The 19,418-nt window shown below is 44.1% G+C and overlaps 1 protein-coding gene across 9 annotated transcripts in view; it reads right to left on the bottom strand.

The window, feature by feature from the left end:
* Positions 1–19,197, bottom strand: part of MYB (MYB proto-oncogene, transcription factor) — a 28,960-nt gene extending 9,763 nt beyond the window's left edge. The window contains exons 1-15 of one of the 9 annotated variants that reach the window (XM_065057059.1): positions 18,813–19,075; positions 14,865–14,982; positions 13,220–13,291; positions 12,462–12,554; positions 11,849–12,069; positions 10,080–10,314; positions 9,177–9,257; positions 8,674–8,778; positions 7,120–7,377; positions 5,701–6,066; positions 3,963–4,105; positions 3,448–3,562; positions 3,236–3,361; positions 2,447–2,557; positions 1,724–1,831 (exon numbers count right to left, since the gene is read on the bottom strand). In XM_065057059.1, the coding sequence (XP_064913131.1) occupies positions 1,724–1,831; positions 2,447–2,557; positions 3,236–3,361; positions 3,448–3,562; positions 3,963–4,105; positions 5,701–6,066; positions 7,120–7,377; positions 8,674–8,778; positions 9,177–9,257; positions 10,080–10,314; positions 11,849–12,069; positions 12,462–12,554; positions 13,220–13,291; positions 14,865–14,982; positions 18,813–18,835 (2,175 nt within the window). In that variant the 5' untranslated portion in view covers positions 18,836–19,075. Of the gene's footprint in view, positions 1–1,723; positions 1,832–2,446; positions 2,558–3,235; positions 3,362–3,447; positions 3,563–3,962; positions 4,106–5,700; positions 6,067–7,119; positions 7,378–8,673; positions 8,779–9,176; positions 9,258–10,079; positions 10,315–11,848; positions 12,070–12,461; positions 12,555–13,219; positions 13,292–14,864; positions 14,983–18,382 lie in introns of all 9 variants that reach the window. The other 8 variants (XM_065057062.1, XM_065057064.1, XM_065057061.1 and 5 more) reach the window with 8 other exon arrangements.
* Between the last annotated feature and the right edge of the window lie 221 nt (positions 19,198–19,418).

Below are 19,418 nucleotides of genomic sequence, written 5' to 3'. Positions count from 1 at the left end.
TACAGCAGCTTGTAAAGAAATTATTTTTAGACAGCAGGAAACATAACATTGTTGCGCCAAAGATCAAAAGATCCTGCTTTACAGGCACCTCAGATGCTCCGTTTTTATTACAGGCAGAGTTCAGGCACTTACCACTAACAGGACAACCCACAGTATACTCTGTTTAGCTACCTGAAAATGTTGCCCTAAACCTACAGAGGAGCCCAGAGTTTGGCCAGGAGACATGGCCAGGTGTCAGTGTGCTGGCAAGGCAGTGGGGCTGAGCTCCTGGGACCAGCAGCCTCCCCCCATGTGCCAGCTAGGGAGCTCCAGCAATTCCCTGCAAAGCTGGAGCCCTGGGCTCCTTCACCACAAGACAGTCCAAATTCAGTCCCCAAATAAGTGTCCTAATCCAGGGGCACTGGGGAGCGTGGGGATCTTCAAACCCTCCTTTTAGCCATCTACCGTGGTACAGCTGAGAAACAGAGTTTGTGAGAAAAGAGAAAATAAGCAATAGGGAAAGTGAGTCTTTGGCCCCTACAGACACCCCCATGCAGAGGGGGGGCACAGTCCCTGCTCTCCAAAGCTGCTTTTCATCAAGTGATTCTGCAGTGCAAAACACAAACATACTCCATGGCAAACTGTGCCAAATGAGGACGTGTGAAATTTTAATATCTCGCTTTATAATGCCCAGCTAAAGATGCTTAATCAAAACCAGGTCTTGTTCATTCCTTCCTACTGTAAATAACTCCTAATGTAAGTTCTGGAAATAGGGAGGAAAGAAAGGATTAGCCATGTGGACTATATGTCTGAAAGTCAGGAGCTATGGAGTTATAATTTCCTTTCTGACAGTGACTCACCCTGGGGACTGATACACTTTCCCTCAATTTGCCCATGTGGAGAAGAGATATAAAATGACTTATTCATCTGCCTCAAAAATACGGACTCCGGTGGAAGGATAATTGATCATTATCTACACTGCGTTTCGTTCTCTGAATGACTTGCTGTGGGCCTGATCTAAAGTCCACAGGATCTGACAAAGAGGCTGCTAATGACTTTGGTAAGCTTTGGATCAGCTATATTTGGATCAGCTATATTTTTAAGTATAGAAAAATTATATGTTTGTTAAAAACTAGAAAAAGCATAAACAGGTAAAACCCAGCCTAACATTTGACTTACATTGCAACAATCGCACATTTAATTCAGTTCAGAAATCCCAAGATGTACAACTCCTGTAAGGGTTATGAGGCCCCTTCAGACCACACCACAACCACATATCTGGTGCAACCTCAGCCTGTGCTCTGGAAAGGACATCCTGATGTTTGGCTGGACGGGCAATAGTGGCTGCATCTGTGCTGGGCAGCCAGGCAGTGTCAGGCTGTGTCCTCTCTCCTCAAGGCCAGTGACAACTTCTGGCCACCAGCATGCCACTCAACTCTCCTGCTCTCCAGAACAGCAGAGACACCTACAAGAAGTCTGTAGGGAAAAGCCTCTGACCCACGTTAACTCTCCAACCTAGCAGTTTAGTGGAACCAGCTGAGTTACAATGACTCAAGGCTTTGCCTTGTTTAGCTTCCTGGCACAGCTGTAGCCACTGTGTCCTCACACTCCACAGGTACTGAGATCCTCAGCCACATTCATCTGAATGTTTCATTCTTCCATATTCAAAACTTAAAATCAGTTTGTGAGAAAGTAATATGTATATATTTATATACAAAGGATATTTTTATCAAGGAATAGTTACCTGCAGAGGACTAGCTAGTGGCCTGTTCCTAGGTACTGCAAATGTTTTGTGAAAACTACCATCCTCTTCGGACACAGGCATCTTTAAAATGGAGCTGGTAAGAAGATTCTGATAGGAGAAAACCAAAACAAAACCCAACAGTTTTCAGTTACTCAAAAGAATAACCTGAATTCAAATGTACTAAAAGCAAACTCAGCCTGACTGCAGAGAGTGCAACACTGGGCATGTCACAGACAGAGTGCTCAGCCTGGGAGCAGACCTAAACCTGGGGTTCCTCGGACTTGGCTTTGTAGGAGCATTGTCACATGCAAAGGTTTTTCATCCAGTGAAATTCCCAAGTGCAAGAATAACAGTGACATTGAATAGTGCCAGCAAAGCAAAGGGAACCATGCTCATGCAAGGTCTCCTTCGTACAAAACAAAACAGACTCTTTCTTGTACCAGTTTTAACTCTGTGGCCTAGTCATTTCTATACACAGGTGCAGACAGTCTCCAAGCACAAGCTCTTCACAAAGACTGTGGGCTGCACAATGACTGCAGCTTCTGCTGCCTTCTGTAGGCATTACAGTGATTTAATTAGTAGCAGGATTGCTTCTTACACTTAAAATAACAAATAATGCCTAATTGTGAGGGGTCAGACAAAATATTTTCTCTCTTGCATTTAGGAACTGAACAGGGATGTTAAACAGAAAAACCATTTGGTGGTGTGAAAACTTGCACTTACAGGCACTTCCTCCATAGTGGACGTATGTGTAAAGAGCTGAGTGTTCAGGTTTTCTCCTTCCCAGTGATTTGAGCAAAAAAAATTTCCAGCTTTATCTGTTGGAGACTCCACCTGAAAGCAGGAAATCATGATGATAAAAACCAGTACCTAACTGACCAAAAGCAGATTTATCTGTCAGTTGCTTAATAATTGAAATATTCTTCACAGCTGTGCATAATGCATGTTTACAGTACTGTCTTTTGCAGCACCCTTGCTCTTTGCAGAAGAAAAAAGTTCAAGGTTCTCAAAAAAATCCACACCTAATAAAACTTTGAATACTTGCACTTAGCACTCTGTCAGTATTCAGGTGTTTAATCCCCTAGAAAAGATTGAGAATATATGTATTTTTAGAACTTTACTGACAAAGTAACATAATGCAATGTCCTCAAATGTTCAGGTTTCTAAATCACTCCATGGAGCTTGGTATCTGTGGGGTTCTTCTATAGTCTTCACCGATATTAGAAAGATTCAATCCAAATTCCTGTCTAATTTTTTTTCTTTTTAAGTTTCAAATGAAAACTGCATTAGAACAGCCCAAGCAAACCCCTGCTGAAAACAGCAGAAAGACTTCTATGGAAGTCACTGGGAGATGAATTAGGCATGCCTAGTACACTGTAAAGAACCAACACTAAGATCTTGGGGCTCACATGAAAGAAAAACAGACACAGCTATTTAACAGAAAAGGTATTTGTATAAGTTTCTCAGCAAAGAGTACTGAATTAAATTGCCTCAGGTAAGTTTGAGATTTACCTCTTGTTTGATTTTCTTCAGCAAAGGGGGTCCACTTTCATGTAGCCCAGCCACTATTGCAGATTCCTCCGACTCCTGCTTGATAACATCCTGCAGATCTTCTACAAGATGAGTCGGAGTTTGAGGCTGAAAGGAAGAAACGTTACATCCAAGTCCCAGAACATCCCTCGGCACTAATATCAAAGCAACTTTTATCATTGTTTCCTTCTTACCAGCATCTTCAAAGGACCATATTTGATTTCCTGAGCTGCAAGTGCGTTTTTGAATGGTGTGGGTGTTCTTGGGGAGCTCTCTAATATCGACCTCTTGATTGCTGGAGTTCTGAAACTTTAAAAAGAGGGAGAAAAACTTCAAAGGAACAGGCTTGGAAATATTACCTCTTTACAGAAATACATGCATACAGTCTATGGCTGCTGTAAGACTCACACAAATATTTTCTTGCAGGCCTATAATCCATTTTGCTTTCCTGGCAGAACATTTATTTAACTGTGATAAGGTGGAATGGCTTCATTTAAAAACCTGGTGAGTCTATATACATGATTGTTCTGTACTAATAACCTACCTCCACAATTATAAAGTGGAAGTTTTACTCCAAACTAAGAAAAATCTGAATATGTCAGCAAACAACTCTGCAGGAAGCATGCAGTGACCCAGGACTTCAGTTGCATGCAAGTCTGAAGAAATGAACCCTCATGAATCCAACAAGACAACATAATAACAGACTTACACATGGTTTTCTTTCTGAGCTTTGAAAGTCTGGTCCCTGTGGAACGGCATGGTAACAGCCATCTTATGGCCACACACCGGCGTGGAAGTTAGCGCAGGGTTGTCCAGGTTCAAGTTTTCATGACTGGATGAGGTGTTTAAGAACTGCAGGTAGGGAAAGGGAATATCAACAGGAGCATCCAGATTACAAGGCTGACTTCTTAAATTGACATCATCAAACAAAAGAAAAATAAATTATTTCCTTCTGATTGACATAAGTGATCCTCCTGACCCTACAGTGCGGATAGTTGTATGTGGGGTACCTGAATATGTGGCAAAACAATAACCAGCGGTTTGGCTGGAGCACTCAGGAAGCCAAAAGGAGCATTTCTAGAGAGGGAAATTATAAAGTGATATTCTATCTCAATGAGAAACACTTTTCACCAATTTAAGAGCCAAAACTTAAAAGCCAGATTTGGATTTTCTGCAAATAAATTTTACTTAATATTAAAAGCAGTGTGCCCAAGGAAAACTGGGTGAAAATGAGTAAGGGATGTTTCAGGAATAAACCCATAGGAAATGGGGCTAAGCTCAGAAATATTTATATGGGGAATCTAGGTGCTTTTAAGGCAGTAAATAAAGTGTGTGTCACAGGAAAATAAATTTCTTATCATGTCTCTCAAAACAAAATGCTCTGTTTTCACAGTGTAAAATGAGAACTGCCACCTGTGAAGGGTGCGTGGAGTGTTTTGGAATGGAAACAGCTGACTGAAAAGGAGATGGCAGTATTAGTTTGCAGAAAATTGCTTTTTTTTTGCATTATTTCTACCTAGTAACCTAGAATATTGTTTCCATTTCTAGTGTCAACAAATCTCTAAGTGCAGTGATATCTTTCATTCACCACATTCCCTTCTAGACTCAACTTGCGTGGGATTAAAATACACTTTATAAAAATATGCCATGTAAGAAAATTTAGATTTCACAGGATAAATGATATATATTATTAAAACCCCAAATCTAATGGGAGATCATTACATGCGATCTTTTACTATACTTCATTAAATAGTCCTTCTCTGACTTCAAGGACTAAAGGCAAATCAAGGCAAAACCAACACAAACAGACAAACAAACAAAAAAAAAAAACCAAAACAGTTTTAAATAGTGCTACAGCTGTGAAACAAAGCAACCATCAACACAAAATTGGAAGTGCACACCAGGCCATTTTAACAGGCCATTTTCCTCCTCATTCCTATTCCGCTCCACACCACATGGCCCAGGTTGAGGATGGTGAGCCGTGATTTGAATTTTCTGGTTGTTGTCAGTTTGTCTCACAACCTGAATGCTATTTAAATGCAGTTTGGGGTTTTCTAGGTCAATGAATCATACTGTAAGTGGACAGAGATGGAAAGTATTACAAATGATCAGAAATGTTAAACTCTAGTAGTTGAAGGAGTTAACAGCAAGAGCAAAGCAAGCAATCATATTCCCCTGCAAAAATGATTCCCCTGCAAACAAACCAACCAAACAACCAAACAACCCAAGCCCCACAGATGTATTTAAAATAAAAGAATCAACAGTTAGCTTGCTGATAATCTAAACCCAGCAGGAAAAACTAAGAGCAGTGAGAAGATTCAAATATGGAGCGAAATCAACAAGCACAACGGTAATTAGTCATTTGTTCCAAAGGATTAGTTTCTAAATTGTTAAGGCTGGGGTGACTTTTGAGAATTAGTAACATCTGTGCAGAAGTCTTGATCTACCTGCGAGGGAGAGAAGGGCAGGCTTTTGACAGGGGAGCGCTTAGGAGGAGTTGAGCTGCTGACGTCAGCTAGGACCAAGGTGCTACTGTGGCCACTGGCTAAGGGGCTGGAGTGCCCTCTCCTTTTGCGAAGAAGGACCCATGGAGCCGCGCTGCCCTGTGAGGCAGATAAGGACTTTGGTGAGCCAGGAGAACCCTGACTCGACATGATTTCACTCAAGTTTGTGATGGGCTGTCCTTGAGGGCTACAAGCACTGGCCCCTCTTTGCTGAAGCTGCGTGACTTTGCCTGAGGGAGCTTTGCTAGCCGAAGTGTCTGTGTCTTCAAAGAATTCAAAACGGCTGAGATCACCCCGTGATGAAGGATCCTGAAACAATGTGGGAGGCACGGAGCTATGAGACAGTGTATGGTGCCACCTCATGAAAATACAGTGCTAGGATATGCCCGTAACCAACAACAACAGTCTTTCCCAGTTCAGTTCAGCTTGACCCTGTTTATTTGAGTAGTAACACTGAATGCTTATTTATGTTTTCAATATTTACCGTGATCACATCGAACTGTCTAACATCTTAGTAGTGTTGCTGGCAACTGAGTCCCTGAAGAAACAATGAGTCAGATGACATCCTTACTATCTACTTGCCCAGAGTTTTTCTGCTTGGTATGAAGACAGTGCCTTTTGCTAGCAAAAAATGAGTGTCTTGGGCTCGAAACCAAGACTGGTCTCCCCTTAACCCACACATCTGCTCTGGAAGTGCTGAATGCGACGTGACACTGCGTGAAGCAGACACCTCTGCTGCTGAAGCAGGGTGCCATCAGCAAGTGTATTTCAACCTGCCACTTCTGTTACACATAGTATCTCAGAGACCTCAGTGACAAAAGGCCCATGTCAATGTCAATCAGCTACCTGGCATTTAAAATGCATGTTTCCAGCTCCTCACATATGCCAGGGCAAGCTCCTTAAACTTCGAGAAGCAGCTATTGAAGCTGCAACCAAAACCTTTTTGAAAATGATGCAGATATGTGAGCAGCCACACATAAACCTATGGCATGTATCACTTCAAATATAAATAAGTATCATTTCATTGTTTAAAATCTTTCATGGTGTCTCTGATTTTGTTTTAAGGAGACAATATTGAGAGATTGTTTCAAGCTCCTATCATGAAGATTGCTAAAAATCACACTCCCATACCACGATGCAGCAGGAAAGGGATACACCCACAAAAAGCATACGCGTCCACACTTGAAGGCTTAATTTATAAGCAGCCACATTTTGTTATGTCAGAAGCTAAGCTTCAGATCTTGTAGCAACTAGAAGTTACTCGGAAAAAAAAAAAAAGAAACACATTTAGGATTCTCCCAGTTCCTCTCCCCTTACTCCTTGACCACACACAAATTCACCTGAGGCAGCAAGTCTACTTACGGAGTCTATTAACTGGAGTGTTTCTGCAAATTCTAAGAGATTCTTAACATTATCCAGGATGTTGCTCTGGTGAACAATCATGCACCGTGCAGGGGATGCACTTTCCTCAGGTAAGGAACCGTGATCCACTGGTGGAGATGGAGTACAGTGCTGATGTTCCCCCAAACAGGAAACAGGTGCATTGTCACCACTGGTCCTGGTACTGTCAGCAATCGTGGTGCTGTGCCAGCTGGGGTAGTTTGATGTGTGGTTCTGTGTCTAAAGGAAGAAAAAAAAAAAAAAAAGGAAAGAAAAGTGGAGGGAAAAAAGGCAGAAGGAACTTAGCAATGAAATTGCACAAAGTGTCAGATACCACTGGAGGAAAGATAAAAGTAGTTGCATCATCATCTAAAAGCTTAAGCCTACGAAATAATTGTCAAGATGTTTCCTTTCATCAGTGCAAGATCTCGTTTTTAAGTAATATCGGCGTTGTACTTGTTATCCCAAAGTTACCTCATAATTTACTTCCAGGATTATGAGCATTTATCATTACTAACACATTATCAATTCATACTGTGTTACTCCAAAAGCTCAAAAAGTATCTGCAAGTCATTTTCTGTGAGAAGAAGGATTTCCCTACTGAGCGTTCAGCACTGTAGAAGGCTAAAGGGTTTAAGAGTTAGAGTTGCTTTTGTTTGCTTATCTCCTTTTCTTCTTCTATCCCTGTCTAATACTACAGCTTACACCAATGCAATGAAGAGGCTGTCAAATCAATGTGGTTAGGAAAGCAGAAGAACAAATTAACAGAAGTTTCTTTCCAGTGTGATCATGCAACAGAAGAAATTGCAAAACATTAACTAAAGTTAAAAAGTGGCCAAACTAACGTATCATGCATGCAGTTGTTTTACTATTAATTTAAATATTACCCAAAAAAAGACTCTGCTGGCTATCACCTGTCTTCAAAAATGAATTGAGGATTCTTGGCTTTGGTGATGGTGTTAAAGAATTACATAAGGGTTTTCACACATTAACATCCAATGGCATATACAGCAAAGTGTGATAGCCAGCATTTGCTCCACACATGCAGTTATGAAGAATCTAACATTATTTGGAGAAGTAAAACAAACTGTCAAACATGCACCAAGTCTGAAGCTTACAAAGTGTATAAAACACAGCTGAAGGAAAGAATACAACAGAGGAGAAAAATCTAATGTACAGGCACTACATTTTCATCACATGAACCATTGCACACTTTCAGAAATGCAGATCCCATTGGTTTAAGAAGTGGGTTTTTTCCTTTTTGTACAATCATCATGTTTCCAATATTACATCACATTACAGAGTCCAGCCCTGCTCCCACTTTGCAAAGTACAATACCTGCAAATTGTTTGCTTTTTCCAATAAAAGAATTTATGAAGCAAATACAGATCACATATGTGCTATGTTTCATCCTTTCAAAACGGAAATATAGAGCCTTGATTAGTATTGAAGGCAGAAGGGGAGTAAAAAGTTAAAAAGACAAGCACTGGGGTAATGCTGCTATCCCTCCGTCCAAGCACACAGTGACAATCTTACTGGTAATGCCTGCTGCCCTTTCAGTTCATTCTCAGTCGACATTAGTAGCAACTCTAATTCCTTTATTCGTTTTTCTTTCTCAGGGTCTTCATCATTATAGTGTCTCTGAAATTAAGAGTTAAGGGAAAAGAAAAGATAAAGGTCTGATAGGATGTAGCAACTAACACGCTCATGGCTTGCCGTCCTGTGGTTGTAACAGCCAAATTAGACTCAAAGATGAAATAAACGCCAATTGTGTTTTCCACTACCAAAGTCACTGCTGAATTTCAGTATAGACATTTGAAATGGAGAGTGAAAGCCACCACACCAGATGTCAACTACTGTGTTTTAAATCCACTTCAGAAAAAGCAATTATTAGCTATGTCAGAATTCCCCCACCTTCCCCATTTTCTCTCTTCACCACACTTATTACACTAAAATGTTTTCTTAATATACAATATCTCCATTTTCACTTATCAAATGTTTAACAAATTGGCTCTTGAAATGAGGTTCAAGTTATCTACCTGAATAGCTGCAGCAGCTGGCTGAGGAACATTGACAATATTTACATGCAGTGCTACTGGATATGGGATCTGACCATGGACCTAGGCCAAAAAACAAAAGACACTAAAAGTTATTATTTCTATCATACTGTCTGCCTGCATTATGAATTCTTGTTAAACATACTTTGGTTTTAGGTACTTAATATTTATAATCTAGGGAGATGAAATAGAAAAAAAAAAAACACCCAACGTTTACAAGAAAAGTGAACAGTTTTTTATGAAAATGACAGTAAGCACTACAGAGGAAGAAAGAAAATTCATATATGAAATATCTATACTTCCTGAATGAGAAAAGATGAATAATTTATAGATGTTTTTGTAAGATTTTTCTAAATTGAAGTGAAAATACAAAAGATGCAATTTATTATCATCTAAAACTCTACAATATAACAGTCTGAAACAGCAGCCTGTTTCATTATTAATCACTAATAGAAAAGGAATCCTATTAAAAACAATACTTGTATACTTGGTTCCAACAGGTGACCCCTAAACAGAATATTACTGAAGGGAACGTGGGATGTTTTGACATAGAACACAGAATTAACCAGATTCAACTGATTTTCAAGAAATGTAATATTCACCACCATAAGAAACAGTACTGGAAGCATACAAGCTTACAAGACATTAAGAACACCGAACCCGATTCCACTACCTGAGTGCTGGCAATCAATTTGAAATATACTTATTTTCATCCCTGAGTGAAGCCAAAGTCAAAGAAGTCCTTGCCTGACATCAAACACACACAGGTCCATCAAGTCTGGGAAAAAACACTCCATGCTTCCTGCAATCAGCTATGGCTAAATTGCACCCACCTATTCAACAAATCAAAACAATCCCCCCACACACACATTTTCAGGCGCTTACGTTTTGTGGCTCAGAGATCTGGTAGTAGGGGTAGTCACTGCTCAGTGGGGGCTGGCCAGCTACTGGCAGCTGTGCAGAAGGTGGGTTGTGAGCAAAAGCCATCAAGTGGTTGTTCTTCTGAAAGCCGGTGGCTGCTGAGGTGTGACAGGCTTTGGAGGACTCCTGCAGGTAGCCCTCCTGCTCAACTTTTCTGCGCATGGTGGAATTCCAATGGTTCTTGATGGCATTATCAGTTCTACAACAGAAACACATACATTTGAGGAGTTTTAAAAACGAGTGTTTCCAGTTCAGACAGATTAATGGGCAGGAAACTGCTGTTGGCATTTCTGTTTAAACCTCAAGCTGTTCTCTGACCTTTCTCCTGCTCCCACCTTTACAAATGCTACTGTCAACTTCTCAGGAAAGATGCTCAGTATAAAAGGTAGGGAAAAAGACACAGGAGCTACGGTTATGTACTTTTTAAAGCAATCTCTAAGCCTTAGGTCCTCAAACCCTAAGAAATTATTAACTTCAGCTTCACCTCATTCCCATGAGGTGAGGTGACAGCAAAGGCTAACCCCTTTGAGGTTACCCTAAAGGGCTGCCAGCATCATCTTCCTAAGTCTTAATATTGCAATGGAGTTTTATTTTATCTTACTGATGGAAAGAAAGTCTGCAGAAAACATCTGTGAAAAGACTAACATTCAAGCAATTTTCCAACTGGCCACCTAGACAATGACAACATCAAGCTATACACACAAATTCAGTAAACAAAGCTGTGGTGATTTTTTCATGGCAGCAGAAAAACTGAGACTCAAATTCTCACATAAATGAGTTAGAAAAAGCAAGCTTATCAAGTCTGTGAGACTTCAAGAGTACACTTCGAAAAACGCTCCTCTATTTGAAAAGCATCGCCACACAGTATCATTGAAAGCCATATCTGTGGTGTGTGAAAGCTACAGAAAAACTTTCCAAGGGTTAATTCCTTTCTTGTTTTCCTCTAGAAGGTGAAAGCAGTCTAGGGAATGCCTGCTTAAAAGGGTATCATCATCTTAGGCATTATATTTAGATCTTGAAGATGCTTCACCAAACAGCAGGAATAAAAATGGGAAGGTAAACGTGCCCCTTGCTTACATTGTATGATTGGCTACACTTTATGTTGAGTCACTTTTACTACAGGGCAAGTAAGACACTGAGTATCTGAAATTATATGCAAGCTGTGCATAAGTTTTCAGCGAGACAGGTATTTCTAGGACCAGAGTTTGAAGAAGTCAGTTTCTCCTATTTTATACGTGGATCTTTTACAGGTCAAAACCATCTGGATGATTCAGGAGCAATTACATATGTTCAAGCAGCCTTCTCTTAAATCACTTTGAATAAACAGACTGGATTTCATGTTGAAAGCATACTCTTACTTGAATGTAAATTATGATCCACTTGTAGAGCCTGATCCTTCACTGTTAAACCAATTTAAATTTTGACAGTTACTGCAAGCACAAATAAAATTGTTCAGACATTTAGGACACTGTTTCTAGCTTGCTCTAGTTACTGGGATTTTTAACTTATGGCAAATACTAAAAGCATGTAAAAATAGCATACTGTTCCATGTACTGTTCAAATAGCACAGTTCCACACTGAGAAAAATACACTTCGATGTCATTGGCTTTCCAGGTTTTGAGTCCAAGATTTTTTTATTTATAACGTGCAGCCCAAGGCAACTGAAACAGGCTGCTCAGAGCTGCAGCTTTTTGCTTGTTTCCTATTTAAGAGCTAAAGGTAAATGTCATTACCGTCCAGGCAGCAACTTTGCAATTTCTGCCCATCTGTTTCCCAGCCTCTTGTGTGCCTGGTAAATAATTCTATCTTCCTCTTCTGTCCAGGAGGTTTTCTTCACTTCTGGATTCAAATGGTTGTGCCACCTCTCCCTGCACTGTTTTCCAATCCTTCCCTTCAAATGCTTAGCAATGACAGACCAGCGCTTTGGACCGTATTTCTGCACGAGTTCTATTACCTTCAAAGAAGGACATAAAAACTGCCTGTATTTAACAATGCATCATGAATCAATGATTTCTTTTTTTCTGTGGTGGAGCAATATTTTCAACAACATTTCTCAAAATTGCCACGGTAAACCCAACACATATTTAAGGTTCCCCACTTCCCATTTATACTTTTAACCAAGAGGAAAAATCTGGGAATAGTTAAAGTATTTCTAGACTACATATAATTCTACATTTCAATGCTGTAAAGCAAGATTAAGTAGTTTGTATGGAAAGCACTACGCAACTACTAAGCATTGTCTCTGGCCATATTAGTGTTAAGACCACCAAAGTCTCTAGGAGTTTTGCCCAAACACGTGAAATCTGCTAGTAAGGCATTAATCAGATGGAAAGGAAAATTGATTACCCTTTGATCCTCCTCTTTAGTCCATGGACCTTTGATAAGTTCTGGGTTTAGTACCTTCTGCCATCGGTGCTGGCACTGAACATCTGTCCGATTCTAGTGAAATGCAAAATGCACAAAGTAGATCATTCCTTAGACAAGATGAATGTAGAATGAGAATGCTCCTATGTAGGCGCACTTGTTCCCAACGTATTTCATTGATAACTACTATCACTAAACAACATGGAGTGATACAATAGTAGGTCTGAGAAGAAGGTGCTCAACTCTCAATTTGCTCACAGAACCAGATAAGATTTCCACCATTTCTGCAGTTAGGACTGTATCACCAAAACTACACAAACTGAATATTCACCTTCTGCAGAATAGCTGTCATACTTTCACATGCAGTATTTCTACAACAGACAAAGTGTTCACAAAGCAATTATGTTCTAAAGCATACTTACAATTCACCAAAGCTATTTTTTCTCTGTGATTAGACATTTTGTTCCAGCATTGCATTGACCATTTACTGTGCAACACCCTGCCACCCTCCCCATTTTTGCTTGCTTGATTTTTTCCAGCTTTTTCTGAGAAATTAAAGGAAAATTGAAAGTAAGGGTTTCCACAATATTCTAACTAGATTTCTGAGGTCTTCATCTATGGAGGTTTTATATCTCCTGCAAAAATGTAACTATAAAGCAACCACTCCCCTTTCCCTTACTTAGAAACCTCTGATAAAGGGTTGACACTAGAACTGGAAACAGAAACCAATATCCACCTACAGGAAGGAAATTGGCAATGACTTTCCAGTCTTCAGTGCCATTCTGCTCCACAAGCTTCTTCAGCTTCTCATCCTGAATCAATAAAAGAAACAGACATCATTAATATCACAATCTCTTATAATGCAAATGAAATATACATTTTTTAAAAGTTGTGTCCTTCTAGCTTTTTATGCACGTATTTCTGCTTCCTGAGTGCAAGTGGAGGTGGTCTGTAGTCTTCTCATACCTTTAATTGTCTAAATGAGTCTTTTCTACTCTTGGAGATTTTGGTAGGTTCTTTACTGTGCTGCAGGAAAAAATACTTGACTTCTTTGCTGTTCTTTGACTCACATTATACATTCCCATTTTACTGCTCAAAGCAATGTAACTGTTATTCTTTCACTGGATTTACAGAAGGGCATGGACACTTAGATGACAGGTATCAGAATAACATCGAAATTCAGGAACACTCTGGCACCCAGCTGTCTGGGACCTCTGAAAATCACAGTATTAAGTTTTTATATGTCTTGCAAGTAATGGGTGTTCCAGTAATTTGCTCATTGCCTATCCATGTAAAATGAATGCACAATAAAACTAATGGCTCCTTTTTTGCTCTTGACCACTATGAGAGAATTTTGCATACTCACAACAGCAAAAAATTTGGTCTAGTATTTTTAAAGATAAGGCCAGAAATACAGAACCTAAAGACAAAAAAATACTAATCTCATGTACTGGGAAAGATCAAGATAGTGTAAGATGAGTGAGAACTGCCCCTAGAGATAAGAGGAGAGGAACCTCCCCTTCCCTGATTAGCGCCTACCAGTATGCTCCCAGTTCATGTGGAAGAAAAGTGGCCATTGGCCATTCCTTCCTCCCAGGCCACATCACAAGGACATCCACCATTTAAAAAAAGAAATTAAAAATGCTTGCAAGAGGTGACCTGCAATTGTTTATATATCAACAAACACTGTTAGAGGAGAAAGTCAAAACGTAACTTAAGAACCGTATTAATGTATTTCATAATAAACTCAAACCAGTTAAATGGCCAGAGGATAGCCACCTGGCAACGGAGTTTGATACCACAATTTATTCAGAAAGTCAGCGCAAGGTTACTGTGGCTAAAACGCATCCTGACCTTCAAATACAAAATACATCTTCAATGCTCAATTTTGGTACTGCTAGATTTATTTCTTCCAGCTTTCAACTTATTTCCACTCAGAATCATAATGCTGCAATTAAAGTGCAAATTTCAAACGGCACAAAAGGACTGCAGCAGTTTCTGCCACAGTTGTTTGCTGCTGTGGGACACTGAACACACGCCAGTTCTTGCATAGCAACTGTTTTCAAACAAAAAGAGGCAGCAGTAACAATCAAGCACTGCTGCAGGTAACTCTTAATCTGTTTCTCCAACAGGGATTACACAGAGACTCACATACCTGTAACACAGACCTTGGTGGATATTAAAAACTGTGTTTATGTATTTGTTTAAAAGAGAAGAACAACCCTAAAAGTTAAATAAAACACTGAATGTAGCTAATGGGTTGAAACTTTCTTCATTCATGTACGTGGGACTAGTGCTGAAGTTAGTTTGCAGAAAAGCAACTCAGATGTGATCCATACTCTCTCCATCTTTTTACAGGCAGGATATGAATGAACTCGAATTTACCTCTTCGCGAGTCCATCTGGTTTTTCCTAAGTGACGTTTTCCGGTCTTGGGAAGCAGACCATCATAATCATGATCATACATCTCAACATCATCTTCGTCATCATCACTACTGTATATACTGCAGAAGGAAACACAGTGAAACAGAGAGGAACATGAGGACTTGAGCTACTTAATTACAAAGCACAAAAAAACCCACTACAATCCTTACAAAGGTTACATAGATAAAAGTTTTGAAACTTGCACAACAAGATTTTGTTCTGCATTCTGTTGTTCTAGTGTTCTGAACTGGTTCTGCTGTTTTTGGTATCCACAGATACAAGCAAAGGGCTGGCAACCTTCGTGTTACTGTGCATGTTTAGACCTGCTCTTACTGTTGGATCAGTGGTGAATTACACATTTGGCAGACTTTCAACCGATGAAGGTTTCAAATTAAAATACAATGTTTGGGACAATAAAGAGAACTAGAGGCTGTGTCCATTACACAAGCACATGGTCAAAATCTTTAACTCGTGCCATACATTCTGAAAAATATTACCATTTTTGTATGCTTAATAGAGGATAGTTGTATCATTCCCAAGTAAAACAGACTATGTATAAATACAAAAAGTTTATCACTAATAACTTTGTTTGAGAATATGGTTATGGACCCTATATGTGAAGGTAAAAGTTTCTGTAATTAAGTAAAGCCAGTAAGCGATGGCATTAAAATGCAATAGGCTCTAATATAAAATGTGCCTGCCATTTATGGGTCTAGACAGACAAGGGTTGAGGACAAGTATATTCAATATCCTGCCACCAACAACTGAATGATTGAACCTTTTTATACTGTCCGTTTCTTTAACTTAAGACTTCATCACCTCTATTCCATTTCTACATACCTCATACTGTTTTTGAAATACTCTGCTTCTCACCTAGTTCATGACTAAGGGATTTCCCCAGAGGCTATCTACAGGTAAAAAGGACTCTGTTACTCTTTTCATAAACAGCACTTGCCCTGCTCAGTTAACAAAAATTTTAAAAGAGTTTTGCAACAAGAGCTGTCTTTCTGGTGGGCAATATTTTATTTCCAACTTTTAAGATATGAGCAGCAGTTCTGACACTTCAGCTTAGAGATGATAACCACAAGTCCTAGAAAGGAGACAATGCCATGCTGCAAGACTAAAAACTGTGATATATCTGATAGTATGATATGCTGTGATATGTTAAGGTATGACTAAGACATTAAAATAAAGTTATTTTGTAATAAAATTATCAGGCATTGTTCATCCCGTTAGCTTGTTTTCAGGTAATCACTTTTAAAATTAAGCTGCAGTGAAGCATGGAGGCTGTTAGTCAAGATGCAAACACCTCCAAAATGCAAGCTGTTAAACATATATTCTTTTAAAGTACACTGGGTTAATCACACCTTACATCTTCCACCCTGTTTTCTGGCCTGTGGCATGTGACATGAGAACTATGCTACATGTAGGCAGGAAGTTTTCCACAGCCTGCTGTGATGTGTGTGGCCTTCCCAGAGCCTCTGCCGGGTGGCCCCTGACTCACCCACCAAGCCCATCGCTACCACTCTCACCCCCATGGTGCTGTGGTCCTCCAGCCTGCCTGGCCCACGGTTCACTCCCTACTCCCCGGCCCACATAACCATTTGGGGGAAGTGCTGACTGCAGCTCCAACTCTGCACGCCAAGGCGAACATCTCGTTGGCAGCTGGAGCCTCCCAGGCTTCAGCGGGGCAGCGCACTTGAGCAAAGCTCACACGCTCCAGCTGCAACAAACACAGCTCTTTCCTCCGCCGCTGCTCAAAGGAGATTCACTTTTCTAAGTGACACAGAGACAGCTGTGCGACTGCCCATATGCCAAAGGAAGTTTTGTGGCTCAGTTTCCAAGTATCATTTTGAAAATGAGTTTCACAGATTGTAAAAGCACCAGGTATGCATCCATCAGTGACGCTTCCTGCACAGCAATGTGTTTCAGACACAGCAGAGAAACACCACTCTGCAGCCGCAGCAGAACATCAGTGGCAAACAGGTTAAAATTATTTTAGTGCGGTGCCAATAATGTAACCGGTTTATCTAAATAACCGGGGCCTTGCCGGCACCGCAGCACTGAGCCAAAGCCGCTGTACTACCTGGGTTCCCCAGCAGGAGAAAAGGTCCCTGGGACTTCGGGACGCCCGGTAGCTGCTTCAGCCAACCGGGCCCTCAGCGCTGCTCTAAACCTTTTTTATTATTATTCATCTCCGGCCGCAGCCCCGAAGCCTCCCCGCGAGGGGCACGCCGCAGCGCTCCGCCCGGCCGGGGAAGAGGGCTAGAGCCCCCCGCCCGCTGGCGCCGCTCCCCCGGCGCTCCCCCAGCAGCAGCGGCGGCGCTTTTTGTCCGGACAACCGACTTGTGCAACGATCCACGGGGAAAGAAAAAAAAATAAATAAAAAGGGAGAGGTAAAGAAAGAAGAGGGGGCGGAGAGGAAATGACTCGCTGCTGCTACCGTGATTGAAGGAATTCGGACACTAGCCCCACGGGGCAGAGCCCGCGCCCGCTCCCGCCGAGGCGGCCCCGCTGTCTCCGCTCCGCTCCGCGCCCGGCGGGGCAGGCAGACACCGCGCCGTGCCGCCCCTGCAGCCCGCGCCGCCGCGGCGGGGCTGCCGGCCAAGCCCGGGGCGGCGGAGCGCCGTGTCCCTGCGGGAGGCGCCCGCGAGGCAGGCGGCGGCTGTCCCTCTCTTTCGGGAGAGACGGGCCGGGTGATTCATCGCCAGCCCGAGCGACACCTCGGCTCTGACACTGAAAGTACAGCCCGGCGCTCGCCCAGCGGCCCGCTGCCGTAAGCCCTTCTTCCTTAAAAAAAGCACCCCGCGTCCCAAATCCCTCCGGACGGGGCCGACAGCCGGGCAGGGAAAGGCAGGGCTGAGACCTTCTCCTCTGCCACGGCCAGCCAAAGGGGAGGGGAAGAGGGAAGGATGCTGTGCTGCAAAGAGAAAGAGAAAAAAGCCTCCACGTGTCCGACCCGCCGTCCGCGGCTAATTAGACAACAACCCCGCTCTGTGCGCCCGCCCGCCAGCGGCGGCACGGACGCAGCCACGCGGCGCTGCCCCCCCGTCCCGTCCCGTCCCGACTCGTCCCGTCCCGACCCGTGCAGCCCGATGCTCCTGGGGCACCGTCGCCCCCGGCCCCTGGCGCGGCGCGGCAGGAGTCGCCCTCGCCCGGGAGAGCTGCAGGCAGGTGGGCACGGCTGACAGCTCCGGCCGATCGCCCCGTCGGACCCGCAGCCCCCGCAGCTGCCTGGCCAGGCAACCGCGCTCCGGCATGTGACGAACGGCGTTTGCGGGAAAAAGCCAAGCCCCGCTGGGCGCAACTACCCCCGCGACAGAAAGCCGCTCTCCCCAGGGCAAAAGGGCCTCCACTGTAAGAATAAATTTAAAAGAAAAAAGACGACGAGGAAGGGAGCCCAGCCCCGTGCCCGCCGCCCACCTGCCGTCCCACCCCGCCGGGAATGGATGAATGAATGAATGAGACTGGACGCGCTACCTGCTGCCGCCGAGCCAACCCGACATTGTCCTGCCGTTCAGCTGCAGGGCACGCAGCCCCGCCGGGCTCCGCGGTGGCCCCTGCGGGCTGCGAGTCCCGGCACCCCGCGGCCCCACCTCGGCGTCCGGCTGCCGTGGGGCGCGGGGCCCGGGCGCCCGCTCAGCGGCGGTTCTGCGGAGCGTCCCTCTGGGCTGCCGCTGCACCGGAGCCGCCGGGGAGGAGGGTGCTTCGCACTGCGCTTGGGGGTCGGGGGCGGAGTAGCCCAGGTGCGCGGAGGACAGGAGGCTGCCCGCCCGCGCACCGCCCCGTCCACCGGGAAAGCCCTTCTCCCGCCGCTGCCTTCCCTCTCTCCCGCCTCGCGTCCCGTCTGACAGGCGCGGAGCGGAGTGCAGCGGGGTCGGCCGCCCCCCGCCCGCAGACAGCGGGTTACCTGTGCCGGGGTCTCCGGGCCATGCTCGCACCGGCCGCTGGGGGAGGAGGACGGGGGAGCCCGCGCCCGCCGCCGCGCCCTGCTGCCGGGCTGCGCCCAGGCGCTCCGCCGCCGCGCACGGGAGTGCCGAGGAGCCGCGGGAGGAGGAGGAGGAAACAGGTTGAGATTAAAGAGTAAACTCTGTAAACAGAGATGCCATCAAACAAAGGGCCCTTGGACACTCCCCCTCCCGCCAAATCTGGCGCCCCTGCAGTGCGCAGGCGCCTGGCGCCGCGCGGCGGGCCCGTGCCGCGGCGGCGGGGCGCGGGGCGGGCGGACAGGGGCAGCGCGCCCGACGGGGCCTTCCCGCCCCGCCCAGCCGCACAGGGCCCCCCCAGCGCCACCGCCGCAGCCCCTCGACGGCGCGCCCGGAGCCTCCATCCCGGCGGCGGGACGCTTTCATTGATGAAGCCGTCGGGGTCCGGGGGGGCAGCCCCTCCTACCCCCCCCCGCCCCGGGCTGTACACAGCGAGTGGGGAAGAGGAGTCTCTCCGTGGGGCGGCGCGGGCCCCCCCGGTGTATCGGCGACAACCCCCGGGCCACGTATGTGCCTCCCGCGGACGGGGG

Source organism: Columba livia, chromosome 3 (genome assembly GCF_036013475.1).
Source record: "Columba livia isolate bColLiv1 breed racing homer chromosome 3, bColLiv1.pat.W.v2, whole genome shotgun sequence".
Lineage (NCBI taxonomy): Eukaryota > Metazoa > Chordata > Aves > Columbiformes > Columbidae > Columba > Columba livia.
The sequence above is the reverse complement of the archived record's forward strand: the minus strand, read 5'-3'. Positions and strand labels throughout refer to the sequence as shown.